Below are 19,013 nucleotides of genomic sequence, written 5' to 3'. Positions count from 1 at the left end.
ATTCAAAATAATTAAGTCGTCAAAGTAATTTGATGCTGACTCTTTAGGGTGGCAAGTCATGCACTGATATTTTATGAAGAAAACAATGGAATGAAGAAAACTGGTCGTTCAAAATACATTTTAGAAACAATGACACACCTTCTCTCACTGCTTACCCATTTTTGACTGTGTGCAGTTTGTTATGCATTACTAAGAGCAGGCAATGGCTATTGGATTCCCGTAATCCATTTTTCAGAACTTACATTTTACTTAATTGCTACAGAGGTGTAGGAGAATGCGTAATTTATTGACTTTTCCCAATTCAACAACATGATACTTACATTCCTCTTATGTCAGGGTCGGACTTTCAGAATTAGACTTTAAATTTAGCCTACTGGACAAGACTGACCGGCCGAATGAAAAATAAATAAACCAAAAACATTTCGGTGTCCTTTCAAGTGAGCTTCTCTGAATTGCATACTTACACATGTACGTGCCTACATCCAGATTTAACTGTAGTCTGTAATGAAACTTCGAAATTACTGTCCACCTATAACATGCAACATTTCTGTGCGTTGTGGGCAAAATTTGTGTAACATTTATCTTACAAGATGGAGTTTGGAGAGAGTGCCATTGACAACATATTCCATATTGCTTAAAAAAAAAGATATTTGAAATAAATTAAATATGTAAGTCTGAAGACAGATAAGTCGGTCACAAAATACGCAGGGTAAGCGTTTTAAAACGAAAAACCAAAATGGATGGATAAATGAAGGTTCATTTTCTTTTTCCAATTTGAGCCATCAAGCGCGCATTGTCGGCAGCCTTTGCGCGCAGGCTCTTGGCTTTGGCTATGTCGAAGAGAATATTCATAATGTTGGTCGGGACATCGAGAGAGAGGGTGAACTTGCTGCGCCGATCGCTTTTCGCACTGTTTCGATACATCTTACTCCTGAGCTGGGTCTGGCTCAAAAATCTGTAATTAGATGCTGGCAACGTCCTTCTCTCGCGTGATTCGGCGGAAGAAAGAGTGTCCCCAGCCTTGTACAGGAGGTCCAGACTTTCCAGCAAGGAGTTCCTCGGTTGTTCGTTGCTCTTCGACCCGGGAAGGACCCCGTCGTTACAGAGAAAGTTAGAATCTGTCTCGTACACTCGAAAGCAGATACTAGAGGTCGGTGCGCAAAGGACAGCTAAAACGAGCAGCGTTCTCATAAGGGACAGCATGATGCCCTGCAGAACAGAGGAGCACAAGATGACTTGATTCGTGTTGTCATTGGACAAAACATAACTCTTACATTTGTCTCACCGTCTGATGTTTATCTTACATTTGTCTCACTGTCTGATGTTTATCTTACATTTGTCCCACTGTCTGAAGTTTAGAGCTTAAAGCAGGCTAAGTTAGAAGACTTGAATGTATAAAAACCGCATGGTTAATTATTGTTGTCTTCAACTCTTGAAAAGACGTTTACATTTCACAAAATTACACATTTGCTTGTATGATAGCATTTAACTTTCTATGCAAATGTAAAATGTTTAAGAAGAAAACCAAAAAAACATACCTAAATGTGTGTTCTTAGGAGTTTTCTGAGAAAGTCAAATAAGTGACGAAGATTTCATAGAAACAGGAGGAGAGAAATATATACTCTCAAACTCAGTGCTAAGGTTGTTTTCTTTGGTCCGTGTTTCAAGACAGCGTCTTTCCACCTATTTGGATGGGAAGTCCATTCGACGGGGGTTTCATTTAGCAGAGCCCAATTACACTGCAATCGTACGCCAGCAATCACGTCATCTGTCTGACATTGTTGGTGTCCTCCCAGTACAAAAAGAGGGCGGTGGATAAATTCTCATGCATGCTCCAAGGAGAGGCACATTAGCTCTACGGGAACGAAGGAGTGGTTTACAAGATTCAGTACTATGGACAGCACCAGGCACTCTAATGTCATTCTTTTATTCTTAGCAAAGTGTAAAAGACAACAGCCTACCCAAACAAACCAAATGTTTTGAAACAAAAGCCGTTAAATTGAGTATTTAAAGTCTCGCAAGACGCATGCTCATGTTGTAGATTAGGATTAAAAAGGAAATAAATTTGGGAGGAAATTCTGCAAGTTATGAGACCTTTACGGTCAAAAACACTTTAAGAAAAAAAAAAAAGAATATTGATAATGGCTGTGATACACAGGAGGAAAGATTCTGAACTCTCACGGTTTTGGAGGAAAGCTGACGGTAACAAATGTTCTGTAAGTACACGCACTGCCCTCTCCCTCTCTAATAAAACAAACATATATGAGTATATGCAGGAACTAATTTCACCCCACACCCAGTATAAACGTTAATAAGTTATCCCTTCATTTATGTTTGATAGGTTGATTCTTATCAGTCTTAAAGCCCTGAGGCCAGAGGCAACAACAGTAATGGCCAGCTTTGGGCGTGTGAAATGTCTTGAATTTGGACATTAATGGTATGTTGAGCACACACCCAGCCCAGTTAAGTACATGCATTAGAAATTGCATAGAACAGGATGAACAATTGGGTGTCTTTTAAGCACAAGTTCAATCAGGGATACCCTGTAACAGTGTGTTTGAGTAAGACTATGTCTTCTAACAGGGACCTGCTTTCTCCCACTGTGTCATCATCTGGATCGTGGCCCGTGATAGGGCACCCCCTGTAGATGGGACATATGTACTGCGGAGGGAAGGAGCAGGAGGTAGGCAAACAGACAGTCTCTACTGGTGGTCTCAGCTTATATAAGCAGAGAGCAGTACCAATGTCAAAGGAGCAGTTATTACAAGACTGATAAAGACAGCAAGACAGGGAACAAAACAGGGGAGGAAAGCACTCTGTACGTGAAAGAGAGAGAGAAAGAGAGAAACAGAGGCGTGGGAGATGTTAGAAAGGGTAAAGTGAAAGAGTCAGCAGATATTATTTTTTCCAGCTTTGGCTATATTGTTTTCTGAAAAAATCATGCCAGTAAAGCAGTTGGGGGGTTTGCAGAAAAAATGTGCCCAAACACTGAGGAATCACTGCCTGTCCGCAGGAGCTATTGTCCAGACACGATCTGAAACACGACATTGACAAAAAGCCAAAATGGCAGTATTTCCCTATAGTACTGGGCCAAGCTCATAAAAGTCTGTCCAAAAAACAAGTGTGAGAGAGGTCATTTCATCACCCCCCTGCACACACACAATGCAAATGTACACGCACACACACACGCGCACACACACACACACGAACTTGTAACATGTTTATGTTTTGTTTCATATATTTATTGGCTCACGTGTAAAATATAAAAGAATAATGTTAAGAACACACATATGAACATATTATCAGCACATTACAAAAGTCCCATATTAAAATACATATACATACAGATACACCAAAGGACACATAACATACTGGAGGAGCAGTAGCAGTAGTTCTCAGATCAAGAGATTACCTGTGTGGTGCAGCATTTACACGTAAACATGCATCACTACCATGTCAGAGCAACCATTATAGATGCATCAGGCATTTATTCACTGAAATCTGGACAGAATCATTTAAACATTTAGATAACAGTGCAACAATTATCGATTTTTGATATTTAATGCAAACAAACAAGATAAAAAAGGATCACAAATTACATTCTGAACAACAATTAATTCAGCACACTTGCTTGCACTCACACAATTGCACACACACAATTGCACATGTACACTTAAACACAGTCTCATACACAGACATTTGCATAAACAAGGTCTCTGCTGACAATATCATTGTCGCTGGCAGTGCTTCTAACCCCCAGTAGCTCCGTCATCAGGAGTAAGGACCTGTATGTATGAGAAAAAGGAAGAGCTTGTAAAAGGTCAACCTTTCTTCATATGCAGTAGTCATGTTTCTACAGGTATTATCAGCTATCTAATACTGGTCATGTCCTTAAAACACACAGCCAGTGTAAATACTGCAAAACATTGAACTTCTTGACAAGAAACTAGCATAATTGTGATGAACTGTGATTGCATTATTAACATGAAGTAAAATATAAGATTATAATTATCAGAGTGCCCTCCCTTTTCCATTCAACAACACAGGAATCTTATTGCTCTGGGGCTATTTCATACATATTTTGAATGCAGATCTCTCTATCCTTTGGCCAACTCAGTGTCTGAATAACTTTGATTGGCTTTCTTACCTGTTCTGATCTGTTTGCATAGTGTTTGGCAAAGCTGTTTGGTGGTGAAGCGGTTATGGTTCCCTCCACAGCCACCGTAGAGGAAGGGCCGGCACTCAGCTGAGGCCTGGTGATAGTACCACAGCAGCACATAGTCAGAGCACTGTCCCTCTGACATGGGCTCCAGACACGCAGTAGAGTCCAACCCTGAAAAAAAGTCAACTTAGTCAATACAGTATCCCAAAATCAATTAAGTGCACCAACCTCAATCGGCATCACACACTCAAAATGAGAATTTCAGACACAGCATATCACTGATCATCCCAGTAGGGCATGTATATATTATGTATATGATGGTGGATGTGAAAAATCCTAAAATCCAAAGAAAGTCATGCCCTGTCATGATAATCATGTTTTTCATTGTGGTTATTCATTGTTCTACAGGTGCTTCCTCAATGCTGATCTTTCTTCCTCATTACTAAAAGCACAATCAGTTATAAGTTCAACTTCAGGCACAAACACACACCCACACAAATACATGGTCACACATGCATACAGACATGCATACAGACATGCATACATGCATACATGTTCACAAGAAAATACGCAAATACAACTTGCATGCATCTTTCGTCAAACTTTGGTCTTATGAGGGAGTCTCCTTCCTGATATGAGAGAGAAAAATTGGGTTCAAACCGTATTTTACCTGGTGATGGAGTGAAAGCTCTCCTCCCATCTCTCTGACTCCTCGCTCTTACTCCATCAGCATCTGAGGAACAGAGCAGACCAGACTGAGGGGGAAAAGCATTGCATACAGGTGAATGCGAGCAGTACACACTGACTGTGAGTCACCACAGTCTTCTCACACTTTTAATCAATATCCCTGTCTTGTGCACAGGCCAAGTCCTGTTGAAGCATACATGCGCGCACACGCGCACACACACACTCCTCTCTGCCATATGACCTGTGACAGCAGGAGCCTGAGACAAGAAACGAGCACGTCTTGAAAAGAAAGACAATCATGTCTGATTGTATATTTTTATTTTTCTGGTGACCTTAAATACAGCAAACACTGTTTTTGATGTGTCATGTTCTTAAGTAGCAAATGTCTCAAAAGAACCACAATGCAACATTTTCTGTTTTGACGCTGATTTAACCAAGTTGAAATTTGTTATAAACAACTATAATTACAGAGTTTGCTTAGAAGCCAGAGAACACTGTGTACAAGACTGAAAAAACCCAAACAGTAAACACACCTTTATTAATGTCCTTCTTTAATCACATGCTTCCCTTATTCTGAAGCACAGGTTAAAAACAGAGGCACAGGATGTCCCTGAGGGCAACAGGATATTTTGAGTCACCCAGGTTCATTGTGCAATTGCATTTCCAATTCTCTGAATATTTTCCTCTGTAGTCACATTTCTTTTCTTTTTTTTGGTCACTTGTGTGTATAAGTCACATAACTTCATAAGTTCACCCTACCTTTAAAACATGTCTCTCTGATATTTTCTGTTGAATCTATGCATGTACATCAGGCCATCATATTGTTGAGGAAAAGATGCACCAGAAAGTATATTTACTGGGATGTAATGAGATTATGGTGATGATTACTGTTATACTGATGTAGTAATGCACAGAGTTGATGCTTTTTCTCAAGGGTGGAGGTGAAAGGGCAATTTAGCATGCTGACCTTTTCAGACTGCCTTTTGCTTCCAGTATCTCATGTAATAATGATAATGCTAAAGGCCAATTTATACTTCTGTGTCGAATCTATAAGCACGGCGTAGGCTCTGCATAGCTGTGTGCCCTATGCCGTAGCCTGACTTTTCATTGGTCAAGACTGATGATACACTTACTAGTAAGGTTGTCATAGCCTGTCGATGTCTCTGCACTCAAAACAGTAGGAGGGATGGTGGTCTGCTCATCTTCCTCCTTCTCTTCCTCTTTTTCAAGTCGTGTGGAGACGGAGGGATAAACGGACCCCTCAGTCTTTTCCTCCTTGTCCAGTCCGTTGTCAGAGTCTGGGACTTTGGAGTTCGTCCGCTGTAGAAAGTCTTGACCTGGAACAACTGCACTCATTACTACAACCGTTTTCCTTCAGCAATCTACAAGACTAATGGAGCCCATACAACAGTGGAAAAGCCTACATTTAATGACTGAGGCATCATATAATGTCTTTCTAGCAAGAACAATGAACGTAAGAACGCATGATAAATATTATGGTACATTTTGTTAATGGGCTTTTTTGTTTCTTGATTGCTTGATTGTGAATGATGCTTCACAGTAGTGTGTTCCACAGAGAGAACACTCTAGAACACAACAGATGGTGGAACTCACGGGCTCTACATGGCATGTCGGCAGGCGCTCCAGAACAAATACACACATACACACACTCCAGCTCACGCACTAATACACACAAACCCACCCACACACGCACTTACCACATTTCCCCACCACCTCCTGGGTCACCAGATCCTTGACCTCCTCTACCTGTCAACGAGTGATAAAAGGCCATACACATTTAGTGAAACAAAAAGGCTTAAAATGAAAAAAAGTAAGTAGAGCTTCTTACTACAGAGAACCTTTTTTTAAAGTAAAATATTTTAAGCAATGAAGTACAAGAAGATCTCTCACTTAAAAATCTGTGAAAATAAACAACACAAAACAACATACAGAGAGTCCAGGTTCTCCTTTCTCTCCTCTCAAGCCTTCTATTCCTGGCTCTCCCTGAAAAGACAAACAACTGTGAATAAAGCATTTAGTCAACACACACACAAAGGAGCACACACATCATACATTTATACTGAGTTGATGTGGCTGGCTGAAGGTTTCATGTATATACAGTCTTATCATAAAGGGGTTTGAATGGATGTTGACAGTTTGATTTAAATGTTTTTGGAATTTGAGAAGAAAAAAAAAACGACATTTTTGGAAAGCTTACATTTTTCCCCCGTTGGCCTGGAGTTCCAGGCGCTCCTCTCAGGCATGGTTTAACCCGACCTCTCCTTCCTCTCTCTCCCTAAGGACAAAACATAAAGCTCAAACACACAAACACCCACACTCTAACACGTACTCATACACACGTCCCCAAACCAGTGCACATCCAAAACTGCTCTACTCCAATTACCATCATGAAGTATTTAATTATGACTAAAAGGGGGATATTTGCCTAGTGCTGTCTTCTAGTTTAGTTGTCCATTGCTGTTACAGAAATAGATCTTTCAGACTAGGCTAATTAGGTCTTTGCTCTCCCACTCTATTCCTATACATAGGAGCGGATTAAATCACATCTACAATTATGAATGCAATCAAACTTACTTCATTAAATGCTCTTCCACTGTCAAGACATTTCTATGAATGACTTGGGAGCGTATATTGAATAGTAAAGGTATTTGCTACGGGGTCTTAGGGATACACCTCCTCCAATATGTCATTCATATAATTGGCTATTCTTATTGCAAAGCGGGTAGCTGATTACCATTAGCTATCCTATGTAAGAATGCACTTCACCGTTAAATCTGGTGTTATGAAGGTTGTCTGAGACACATCCTCTGACTATTATGATGTTATTAGGATTATTATGACTGATACTATGATTATTATAAGAAAGAGACAGAGAGGATCACAAGGAGCATGTATTTTAACGAACTTAAAAACCAAAATAAACTGCTTCCTGTAGGGCCTAAGAGAAACACCAATGTACAAATATAAATCACATACTGGTCTGGAAGCTGAGCCCAAAAGTCTCTTTTCTGTCCTGAGAGGCCCCCAACAGTCAACCATTAGACCAAAGGTCTGCACCCTGTCCCATCACAGTAAGATAACTATAGGATATAGCCCTAAATGAGAATGGCCGAGCAAGCATGTCCAACATACCTGTCTTTTGCAGGAGACATCTATGTTATACATGCTTGACATTTAATGTACAGTCTAGTGTACAACATTAACCTTGGGTCCCATTTCCCCTTTGGGTCCAACTGGACCAGGTCTACCAGGCGCTCCATTAGCCCCTGGGGTTCCAGCAGATCCTTTAAACCCAGGAAAACCTGGAAATCCTGTGGCACCCTGGAAAAAAGAGAAATCAGCTTTGTTTCTTGTGCTAACATGTCATGTCACAAAATTCAATTTCAACTCACGGAAAAAAGGTGTTTTGTTTAACAGAAAAATGTGTCTGTTTGTACATTTAACTGACAAAATGTAATGCTCTTGCATCTTGTATATGGACCAACCTTCTCTCCTTTCTGTCCGGGCTCCCCATCAAGTCCATTCAGGCCACTGTCTCCCTTATCTCCCTAAACAACATCTCAGAGTCACACATCAGCATTAATACTGTACGACAGTACTTATGATGAGGATGGTTTTGATTTTTGATGTTAGGAGTGACTCACCTTACGACCTGGGAGCCCATTTAGCCCTGGAATACCAGGTGTCCCAGGAAACCCTGTCTCGCCCTGTGTTTAAAAAAAGCAAGTATTTGTTCAAACCATTACAGTCACATGTGATTTTGAGGATCATTTCAAATGGCCCGTACCTGGTCTCCATCCAGACCCGGGCTCCCCATGCGTCCAGGCAACCCTCGGAATCCCTGTAAGCGTAGCAGGTGTGACAGGTAAAATGTAGCATCATACTTATCATCGTTTGGGAGGTGTGACAGACAGAAAAAAGAGATTTTATATTGATTAGGTGAGATTCTCACTTTCTCTCCTTTAACTCCTGCGTCTCCTGGTAATCCAGGCTCACCTGTCTCACCCTTTTGACAAAGCATAAGACAAGTAAGAGCGAGTTTTATAGGACCATATACATGATCATCAAAATTTCACTAAATGTTAAAGTGAACAGAAGGCTGTTAAAGTGGTCTTGATGCTGTTTGAAATGCTATCTACGTAAATATGTCTCTTGGACCAAAGGCGTTATGCATAGATCAAAAGTAATGAGGTTCATTTGAGGTTCTGGGTGCTATGAGCAATTCAAATTCACCGGGTCTCCCTTGTGGCCCGGCAGTCCTTTCTCTCCTTTATCGCCCTTCTCTCCATCCAATCCACGCTCTCCATTACGACCCTGTCCACAAAGCTCAGCCAATAAATTTTCTCATTCATCTGAACAAGTTCAAGAAAATCTTTACTTTCAACCACATTCAGATGTAAAAGACTTCATGCCAACCTTTATTCCATTGACACCAGGCTCACCAGGATCTCCCTGTAGACAGAGAACAGAAACTTCAGGTGGGATTTTGCAGTCATTATAAAAATGCAATGCTGCAGTGCAATGTTTCACAGTTCTGCTCCTAGGGACCCGGAACTCTGCACATTTTAAGACCCTCCATGCTCTAACACACCTTAGTCAGCTAATTAAGCACTCCATAATGAGCAGGTCGGGAATCAGGTGTGTCTGAGCAAGGGGCGTCCTAAATTTTGCTGTGTTGTGGTTCCTGAGGAGGGGGTTTTGGAATTACAGTCTCACAAAGTTTCTTCAGTTTCTTTTGGATCTTTTCTATAAGGTGGGACAACTTAAAGGTTTACATTATCCCACCTAAGTAATGTTGGGTGGCAGTAGGTAAACTTCTGAAGTTAAAGTTTCCTGTATTTTATATATATGTGTATATATAACATGCTGTATTTGAATGCTAAAACTATGGCAAGCATTGTGTTTTTGTCATAATCAGCAGATTTGGAGCTACAAGCAGCTTGTTAATTTGACCTTCTGTCCCACTGGGCCACGGGCCCCAAAAGGTCCAACTGCTCCCTTGTTTCCATTCTCCCCTTTCAGCCCCTGTAAAAATAGACGCACAGTTCTTTACACCAAGCCCACTTACTGCTGGACAAACCACTCCACACACCATAGGACAATTCAGGACGGCTACTGCTGTATATGTATCATTCAGAACTTCCGTTAAATTATCTAAAGGGGATGGAGTGACTCTTAATCTATAATTCTAATTCTAGGAAGTTTAATTGGGACAGGCTAGCAAATAAGCACATGAAATCATGTTATGTGTATTAATAACTGACTCAAAATAAGGTCATATGATTTGATATTTGTAAACAGGTGAATAAAAATAACTTGTCTTCTGTCTCCTTGTATCACATACGCATGCATGCCCACACAAGCATTCTCTCCTTCTCTCTCTGATCTTAGATACACACCTTCACCCCAGGGGGTCCATCTTCTCCTTTCTCTCCTTTATCCCCATCAAAGCCAGGTGGTCCACGTTCACCCTATCACAAAGCCAAGACAACACTCCTCACTGGCCATGACTTTGAATACGTTTTAGTCCCATCATTAAGCAGTATATTTCCTTTGAGTGGCACATTCTTATCAACTAGACATTCCAGTGAACCTTTCAGTAACTACAGTATTGCTTTTTCCAAGCTTTAGCATGTTTATCCTTCAATATGCATGGATGCTGACCTGAGGAGCTAAGCCTAAATATAAAAAAGGGATAATGAAACACAAACGGTGAAGTCAACTATAACTATTGGACATGACATTGCTCACCGCGTCTCCTTTCAAACCCTTATATCCTCGTGGTCCTGGGATGCTGAGAGGACTCGCCTACACAGGGAGAACAAGAAACAAATGAAATAAATGCATTATGGAGCAGATATTGTCACTATGATGCCAGGTGTACTTTAGAGCCCCTCACCTTCTCTCCTCTGTTTCCAGGTAGTCCTCGATCACCCTAAAAAAGGAGGGATTTGGTAAACATCTGTGGTAGGTGTCATGTTAGAGGAATGTTACTCTAATGTTATTTTATATGGTATAACGACACTAACTGGTTAAGATTTACAATGAAGTTCTTATCCAAGCAGCTACTAAGTATGTAGAGTACATCAGTGTCTCTGTGGTGGTAATCAGAGTGACAATCACAATGAATCAGTCGTAACAAAAAAGTAAATATGTCTGCCCACTAAAAAGGATGGGCATGCAAATAAAAAAAAAAAGTGATGTTGGGTGTCAGTAGGTAAATGTCACCATTATTATTGGAGAGGAGAGAGCTATCCATGAAAGAATGAGTGAGTGAGTGAGTGAGTGAGAGAGAGAGGAAGAAAGAGAGAAAGACAGAGAGAGAGAGAGAGAGAGAGAGAGAGAGAGAGAGAGCGGGTTTAAAGAGAGAGGGACAGCTTAACAGAAAGAGAGAGATGAAGCATGGACAGCTACTTCTGAGCTGCGTTTTGAACCCAATGTTTCAGAGACCACTGAAACCCTGTCAAAGAAGTGGAAAAGTCCTCTAACTCTGGGGAAAAGCACAGCAAAAGACAGCTGAGGCATTAAAGTTTCAAATCTCCACTTAGAATTTCAATCGCACCTCAGATAGACAGGTTTTTCTAAAAACAGCATCTCACCTTCAGTCCTTTTGTTCCTGGTAGACCTTTGGGACCCTATGCCAATGACAGAGGCCACAAAAACACAGGTCATAAGATTTTAAATATGTCTACCAAACTTTGTAAACGCATAAAGTACATTAGAACTTTGACAAAGGAAAGCATCCTGATGTATCTGACATTTAACATTGATGCGTCATGCAATTATTCAAGCTTTAAAATACAATAAATTAAAAATGAAAGAGAAATGACTCTTACTATGTGTCCTGGTGGTCCTCTAGCCCCATTTGTGCCCTTAGCCCCCTGTAATAATGAGAGATGCATTCAGAGCTATGTTGAAAAAGCATATCCAGTGTTTTTGTTTGTTTGTTTAAAAAAAAAAGAACCATATTGCACTGTGTAATTAAAATTACCCTGCGACCTGGGAGTCCAGCAATACCCCTCTCTCCTGGTTCCCCTGGGGCATTGTCACCCTGCCAATCATAGGGGGCACAGATAAAGATCTCATTTTGATATTTCACAGCCCAAATCAGACTGGGCAGCATCTGACCATCCAACTCTTACCTTCTGACCTTTGACACCAGGAATGCCTGAAGGACCCTGAATAAAAAGAAGACAGTAATTCCTTTCACAAGTAAACTCTCACTAATTTCTCTCTCAATTTCTTTGTCTGTATCTTGCCTACATTCCTAGGATATGCTACTGTACCTGTTGTCCTGGAGGACCAGGGGCCCCTGGAGCACCAGGTGAACCATTCTTCCCTCGCCTTCCTCTATCCCCCTGATGTGATGGATGATCAGTTTCACTTCTCTAGCACCATGTGCAGTCATTGTATATTGTGTAAACTCAGGTAAGCACTTCTCACCTCTCTGCCTGGTTCTCCTGGGTCTCCCGGCACACCTCTCATACCCTGTGAGCCTGGGATACCAGGGCTGCCACGGATCCCCTGGATGCCCTGAGCACCGGGAGGCCCCGGTTCTCCAGGTTCACCCTGTCCAGCGAGAGAAACAGGTATGATGGCCAACAGACAGATATGTAGGAGTTAAAGTTCCTCCAAAATAAAGGTTTTCCTCCCCATACAGACTGAAGACTTTGACAGAACATTGTGAATACACAGAGTTTCACCTTTTGTCCGGGTGGACCAGCCTGGCCCACAGGACCTCTGTGGCCGATCCCTGGCTCTCCCTACAAAAAACAGCAACAGCATTTTTTTGGAATGTAATTCTATTCTGATATTTATTGGATGTACTGACGGCAAAACTGCCTGTCAATCATCAGGAAATGAACTGACTCTTACCTTCTGTCCTTTCTCCCCAATCATACCCTGTGCGCATACACAATGAAAAGAGCAAGAGACAGATGTTATTGTTTTGCTGACTTTCATCTTGCACCCGCTTTTTCATATGCTGATGAAGGAACTGAAACAACAGACCGGGCATAAAGATTTCTCTGGGATATCGAGCGGAATCAACGCAGAGGGAATTATTAATAACCAGACTAAGCTTATCAGTCATGAGAAGAGTAAAAATAGAATGCTGGGGACATCAAAGGCTAGCTCTAGGGTTCTGCTGAAGTCCCACTCGGTTCAATTGACAGGAATACTGTTTCCCAGCATTCCGGAGGAGCCACCTCTGACGTAAGGCATGTGGGTGCGGACATGATGAGAAGGCTGGTTTGATTACTTAACAAACTAAGCTCTTGTAAACCACATTTGGAAACAGTTATTATTTCATGAGTACGTTTCTGACATTGACATGAGCGTTTCTAATGTGGAAAAGATTACAACAGGCATTGTTTGCAAGCAGATTGTTAAGCACAATGAGGACATATTCAGAGACAATACTTCTGTAGAACACCGGAGTAAAAATAATCACCTTAGGCCCAGGTCGTCCAGGCTCACCAGGTGCCCCCTTTTGAAACAGCACACACAAGAATGGATAAATCCATATCTCAACTTAACATATAACAGAGATATCCATAACTGACGTACATGAACATTTGCCACTGTAAGAAAAGACCAAGCTGTTAGAGATATTACCATATGCGGTGAGTCATGATGCAGAATTTTACCTTCAGATAATCACATGGTATGGCATGTATCCTCATATCCACCTCTTCCTCTTCGTCTTCCTCACCTGTCCTCCCTCGCTGTCTTTCCAACTCCATCTCTGCCCTTTGTCTCTCCCACTCCATCCTCTGTCTCTCCAGCTGTCTCTCCCTCTCCTCCATTATCTCTCTCTCCAACTCCGCTTCCCTTTCTCTTTCTCTCTCTAACTCTTCTTGTCTTTCCCGCTCCAGTTCCATTCTCTCTCTTTCCATCTCCACCCTGTCCCTCTCTCTTTCCATCTCCAGCTCTTCCTCTGCGTTCCTTTCCTCATCTGTCTCCTCACCTCCATCACCAGAACTATACTCTCCGTCAGTCTCAGTTTTAATCACTCGTTCACCCTCCTCAAGTGTGTCCCATTCACTCTCTATTTCCCAGTCCTCCTCTTCCTCTGTTTCTCCTCTTTGATTCAGTATCTGTCCTTCCTTTTCCTTCTCTCCATGAGGATATATTTGTAGAGCTGCATCCTCCACTCTCTCATTTTCTCTGTCTAACTCTCTCTCATATTCTTCCTCTCCCTCTTGCTCTCTCTCACCAAATGTTTCAGGATCAGGCCCTGGGTCTTTATTCTCTTGTTTCTTTTTCTGAGACAAGATTGGGAGGAATTATAAAAAAAGGAGATGTTGAATAATTTGCCACCACAAGAAACATTTTTGTCTTAATCTGGATGAATGTATTCACTTTCAGTGAATCATTTACTTACGCTTAATTTTTTTTTTGCTCTCGCTCCTGATGGGGACTACAAGTGCAATGGAGCAAAAACAAACATATGAATAAAAAAATAAAAATAAAAATGCACAATAAAAAACTAATATCAGCTTAATATAAAATATACAAATGAAACATGTATAAAATGTATGAATTTAATCAAAATTATAGCAGCATCTTTTATTTTTATATTGCATCTTGTAATAGTCTCAGAACACTAATTCATCTCCATGACCAACTAAACTGAACAATGGAATGAATGAATATGATATTTTGTTCACCTCTTGTCTATTCTTATAACGATTCTGTCCGCCTGGTACTCCTGGCATATAGGCCTAGTAAAAGCAAATTGAAACAATGCATCTAATTTTCAGGACAATAAAAAACATAAATGTTTCATGCTAGAACTGTATCATTTTTCATTTAAAGTAGGTTAATTGGTTACAGGAAGCCTTATTTTACCAAATAATCAGACAAGGTGTTGCTTCTCTTGGTTCTGGTCCTCGGTTCTGTCAAGCCAGGGCCAAATGGAGTCTCCTGATAACACCCACAGTATTACAGAAAAGCTTTATTAGAGCAAAGTGCTTACGTCTCTCTACAACACAATTTAAACTCACCCTCTAGCCTTTTCACCTGGAGTGATTCTGACTGAAGAAATGACATACTCAGCATTATGCTAGATGAGGGGGCTGTGTGGGCTTATTATGCGACTTTTAAATATTACGTTCCATCAGATCTGTTCAAATTGCCTTGGAAAGAGGTAAGGTTCTCTTTCAGAGTGGATTGTTCAATTCAGTTATTTCCATTTCAATACCTTTTCTAGGTTCAAGTCTAGGTTAAGTCTTTTCAATGTAGGACAGTTCACATGTATGCTATATGACTGAGTCTCTTCTCATTACAGTCAATGTAGTGAAAACTGGCATAAGGAAAAGGAAAAAAAGACACAGAGGCAGGTTTAGGAGGAACTTATTTACTCACAGACATGCACAAAGGGGGTTAAATACAAAAGAAAAGAGAATGACATCAAATTTCACCAGTGAAAACACATAGCGATCTTTTCGTACATTTTAAATAACGCAAAAATAGGACCGATCTGGTTGAAAACACTTAAATTCAGTAGACAAAATACAAAACACAATCCTTTTGTCAGTATTTTCAATAAATAAGGCTAGCATGAAAAAAATATATGCAACAGTCAAACATTTCAACTATCAGGCCATAATGTGAACTACACAAGTTTAAGGGTTATCATGTTGTTCAATAGTGTGAGAGTGACAAAACTCTTGGAATAAATAAATAATGATATGCCATTTGTGATGGAATTATAACATTTATAACATTTGTATGATTTCCTTACAAGAGTCCTCAATTTTAATTTTTGATCAGGTATTTGTCTCCTAGTCAACAAGGGAGACAAAGTCAACTTTTCATCAGTCAGGGAAACTGCAGTGTAGCAGGTGCAGCGGTGACATCATTGACATCATCATCATCATCATCATCATCTGGGGCTTCTCAATTTGTCAAAGAGCACTAACTCTGCACAGTTTCGGCAAATCTTTTCATAGAGATGTGGGGGTGAGGGGAGGGTGCTTATGAGCTTCAGTGGACTCTCTTATCAAGTTCTAGAGAATTCCTGCATTGAGAGTTCAAACAGAAGGTATATTAAAGAATGCTATCCCATCAATGTGCCAGTCTGTGAAAGTACTGAGGTCAATAATGAGGAGTTTGAGAAACTAGTATTGGATCCTGCATGCCCATCTGCATAAGTCCACACTCAGCGAAAACAACGGTTCAAGGCTCATGCACACTGCATGCTGGGACATCAGTCCCTCTCGTGGCAGGGTCCCATTACAGTATAACTGATTTATGAATATTTTATGGGTTTTTTTTTGTTTCTTTGTTTGCTTTTCTGACATTTCAGCATTGACTTTGTGGTTGATAGCTGCAAACATATTAGTATCTCATTACAATCACTTGTAAGGTTTGCACTGGTGAAATTTTGTGAGGTTAGTGAATGAATAATGAAAAACACTAATGTATGTTTTGAAAGTAAAGCATTACATACTAAAACTGTCAAGTGAAAAGGGAAATGAGCATTAGCTACATCACTTTGGGGGAAAAAAGGTTTTCCCAAACTGATCATTACAAGGTCAGTCATCATAAGGATGTTTGTTGACAAGGAGTCTACAAAGATCCTGTTAGTTTCATGATAATTGTCAAAGCACTCATAAGGCCATGCTTCCACAGCCCACCTCATGCAGGACACAGGACATAACTACATTCAGCACAGGGTGAGAACAGGATAGGCATCCACTGAGACAGAACAAGACCAGGGTGGGGAGCGGACAGACAGGTTGGCAATTAGTAAACTTTTCATACCTGTTCAGCTGTTTCAGATGCACTGGGCGGAGGGGACAAAGTGAAGTCAACCTGCTTTTCAGACGTATGAATTCTTATGAGTCAAGAGGAAGGTTGTACCCGCAATCATCAATCGCATATTGGAAAAACAGTGAGACACTGTACCTTTTCTGTGTATCCTGCAGATGAGGATAGTGGCTCTGTTCCTATGGAGAAAGCCTGAAACAGGTTTGCAACACAGGCTCTGAGACTTTACATTGGATTAAATACAATGCTAAATCTGTAGTGCTAATTCAAACCCAGTGCTGTAACATCTACTAAGCTCTATGAACCTCAACTAACCTCCAACCTTTCTAATATATCCACTTTGACCCAATGCAAATCATAAATCAAACCAATTAAATTTTCAAGCGTAAAATGGTGTGAAGAAAAAGATTAAGAGTTAGACAATGGTAAGTATATTGCAATACGCAATGAAAATAAACTAGGCAAACATATAAGTCACTGAGGGATTTTATTGAAGAAATCTGTCTTTACCTTGTGTAGACCCTCCTGTGAAGTGATAGGACTGGTAGTGGGTGGTACGTCCTGCTTGAAATGAACACATGAAGTTAAGCCGTCATTTAAAAAAAAAACAAAAAACAAAACAGCAGATCCCGAACACAAAGGCAAAACGTATTTGACTCTTACCGACGTGAAATCTTTTACCAGAGACGTTGTTGGAAGGTAAACTGTTACTGATTCTCCCTGTATGAATTTGAGAAACTAATAATGTCTCTAATAACAATAAAAAATAATACAAATATTACATTACACAAAAAAACTGAAGTTAACAAATTAATGGTGGTTGTTTTTTTTTTTTACCTTGTTTTCTTGTGTATGAGAAGGATCCACTGTTGTGTACTGAAACTGATGAATGAGAGGATATTTTTCAGGTATATGGTCCTGGCATGGCTAAATAAGATTATAAAGGATAAATTGAATAAATTGAAACAGATTAAGAAGTCATGACCTACTTGGCTCTGTGTATGGGAAGGGCTAACAGTTGTCTTCTGAACCTAGATAATATTAAAGAGTCAATACAGAGCACAGTTTAAAATGGAGAGGATTTCAGACCACCTTCTATAACCCATAAACATTCATTTGGAGTATCGTTCTGCATTATTCCATTTGTAAGGCGGACAGAAACACTCACTTCATCCTTCACAGCCTCTGTCGAGAAAAAAGGTTTTTCAGTGAACACCTCATCCTGTGGGGAAAAAAAAAGAAAGAAAACATTTTAAGAGAACTTATAAAAAATACAAAAATACAAATCAGGAGTAAACAGCTATTGAGCCACAACACTTGACAGCTTGAGTGTATAATCAGTGTGGTCGACAAGGGGAATAATTATTCATAATTCATTAGCAATTTCTTGATGATTAATTAATTTCTTTGTGCCAGAGAGTGGGTGTAATGCTAATGATTAGTGGAGTGTGGCATGATTAGTGTAATTGCCCACTGCCAGGCAGGATGGTGTGCCTGAGCGCTTTGTCAGGAGGCTATGAGTGGTGAAGTTTGGTCATGATAGATCACACTTAACTGATTTTACGGAAAAACTCAGGTAATTGTCATACAGCTGGCATCCATTTAAAAAAAGTTCCATTTGACAGGATGTACATGTCTCCATGAACATCAACACTGAGTTTTTTTTTTTTTTGTTTTTTTTTTAAATCTCTCCATTTCATTGTAGAGTTGGTGGTGATATATTAATTTGGCTGTCAGAACTTACCTCATATTCATAGCTATAATCTTCACCATTGTACATCTCCTCTTCCCCATCTTCCTCATCCTCCTTATTGTCATCCTGTAATTTGTAAATATAGAGAAAAAAAATGGCCATTTCCCACGACAAACTTTGAGACAAATGGTCACTACTGAGAAAATATGATTTTGACAACAAACTTGACATGAAAACAGAAAGAATAGAAAAAAGGAGGTAACACTTGATAGCAGCAAATAAGCAGAATCTTGCATGAGAAGTGGATAATAGATGTTGGAGGAGACAGAATTAAACTAGCACTTGAAAAATGGCCATGCTGTCTTTCTTTTATTACAGACTTAAGGCATTATTAATAATACGTTTGGTTAAAAATAACATAATTAAGGGGTGGATAAGTAAAATTTTACGTTTAATTTTTAGTTTTTTAATGAGTCTTTATGGCGGGTTTGATCAAATTAATACGATTAGTTTACATCTGCAGCTGTAAAACGGAGCAAGTTTAGATGTAGGCAGTGGAGAGACTGTAGTTAGATTAAAAGGACATTTAGATAATGGACAGTCAAACAGCGCAGTTTATCTCACGATGGTGGAAAAACATTAATGAGATGTAATTGTCACTTTTAAATGAAGGAT

At 40.1% G+C, this 19,013-nt stretch overlaps 2 protein-coding genes across 2 annotated transcripts in view; both read right to left on the bottom strand.

Moving 5' to 3' along the window:
* Positions 1 to 756: 756 nt before the first annotated feature.
* ucn3l (urocortin 3, like) lies at positions 757 to 1,203 on the bottom strand. The gene has a single exon (XM_030790199.1). The coding sequence runs from the start codon at positions 1,201 to 1,203 to the stop codon at positions 757 to 759; it is 447 nt and encodes a 148-aa protein (XP_030646059.1).
* A 2,894-nt stretch (positions 1,204 to 4,097) lies between these two features.
* Positions 4,098 to 19,013, bottom strand: part of col7a1l (collagen type VII alpha 1-like) — a 52,439-nt gene continuing 37,523 nt past the window's right edge. Inside the window, exons 73-100 of the mRNA XM_030779638.1 lie at positions 18,390 to 18,464; positions 17,814 to 17,867; positions 13,519 to 13,983; positions 13,323 to 13,358; positions 12,746 to 12,772; positions 12,574 to 12,633; positions 12,314 to 12,439; positions 12,157 to 12,228; positions 12,013 to 12,048; positions 11,862 to 11,921; positions 11,707 to 11,751; positions 11,470 to 11,505; positions 10,770 to 10,805; positions 10,622 to 10,678; positions 10,270 to 10,341; positions 9,824 to 9,895; positions 9,287 to 9,322; positions 9,104 to 9,184; positions 8,823 to 8,876; positions 8,658 to 8,711; positions 8,515 to 8,577; positions 8,356 to 8,418; positions 8,075 to 8,191; positions 7,068 to 7,145; positions 6,800 to 6,853; positions 6,568 to 6,616; positions 5,983 to 6,180; positions 4,098 to 4,333 (exon numbers count right to left, since the gene is read on the bottom strand). Coding sequence (XP_030635498.1) covers positions 4,098 to 4,333; positions 5,983 to 6,180; positions 6,568 to 6,616; positions 6,800 to 6,853; positions 7,068 to 7,145; positions 8,075 to 8,191; positions 8,356 to 8,418; positions 8,515 to 8,577; positions 8,658 to 8,711; positions 8,823 to 8,876; positions 9,104 to 9,184; positions 9,287 to 9,322; positions 9,824 to 9,895; positions 10,270 to 10,341; positions 10,622 to 10,678; positions 10,770 to 10,805; positions 11,470 to 11,505; positions 11,707 to 11,751; positions 11,862 to 11,921; positions 12,013 to 12,048; positions 12,157 to 12,228; positions 12,314 to 12,439; positions 12,574 to 12,633; positions 12,746 to 12,772; positions 13,323 to 13,358; positions 13,519 to 13,983; positions 17,814 to 17,867; positions 18,390 to 18,464 — 2,412 coding nt within the window. The remainder of the gene's footprint in view (positions 4,334 to 5,982; positions 6,181 to 6,567; positions 6,617 to 6,799; positions 6,854 to 7,067; positions 7,146 to 8,074; positions 8,192 to 8,355; positions 8,419 to 8,514; positions 8,578 to 8,657; positions 8,712 to 8,822; positions 8,877 to 9,103; positions 9,185 to 9,286; positions 9,323 to 9,823; positions 9,896 to 10,269; positions 10,342 to 10,621; positions 10,679 to 10,769; positions 10,806 to 11,469; positions 11,506 to 11,706; positions 11,752 to 11,861; positions 11,922 to 12,012; positions 12,049 to 12,156; positions 12,229 to 12,313; positions 12,440 to 12,573; positions 12,634 to 12,745; positions 12,773 to 13,322; positions 13,359 to 13,518; positions 13,984 to 17,813; positions 17,868 to 18,389; positions 18,465 to 19,013) is intronic.

This window comes from Chanos chanos, chromosome 1 (genome assembly GCF_902362185.1).
Source record: "Chanos chanos chromosome 1, fChaCha1.1, whole genome shotgun sequence".
In the NCBI taxonomy this organism is placed as follows: domain Eukaryota; kingdom Metazoa; phylum Chordata; class Actinopteri; order Gonorynchiformes; family Chanidae; genus Chanos; species Chanos chanos.
The sequence above is the reverse complement of the archived record's forward strand: the minus strand, read 5'-3'. Positions and strand labels throughout refer to the sequence as shown.

Bases quoted from the DNA above. Each gene is read 5' to 3' on its own strand.
- ucn3l (XM_030790199.1), bottom strand. From the start codon at position 1,203: ATGCTGTCCCTTATGAGAACGCTGCTCGTTTTAGCTGTCCTTTGCGCA.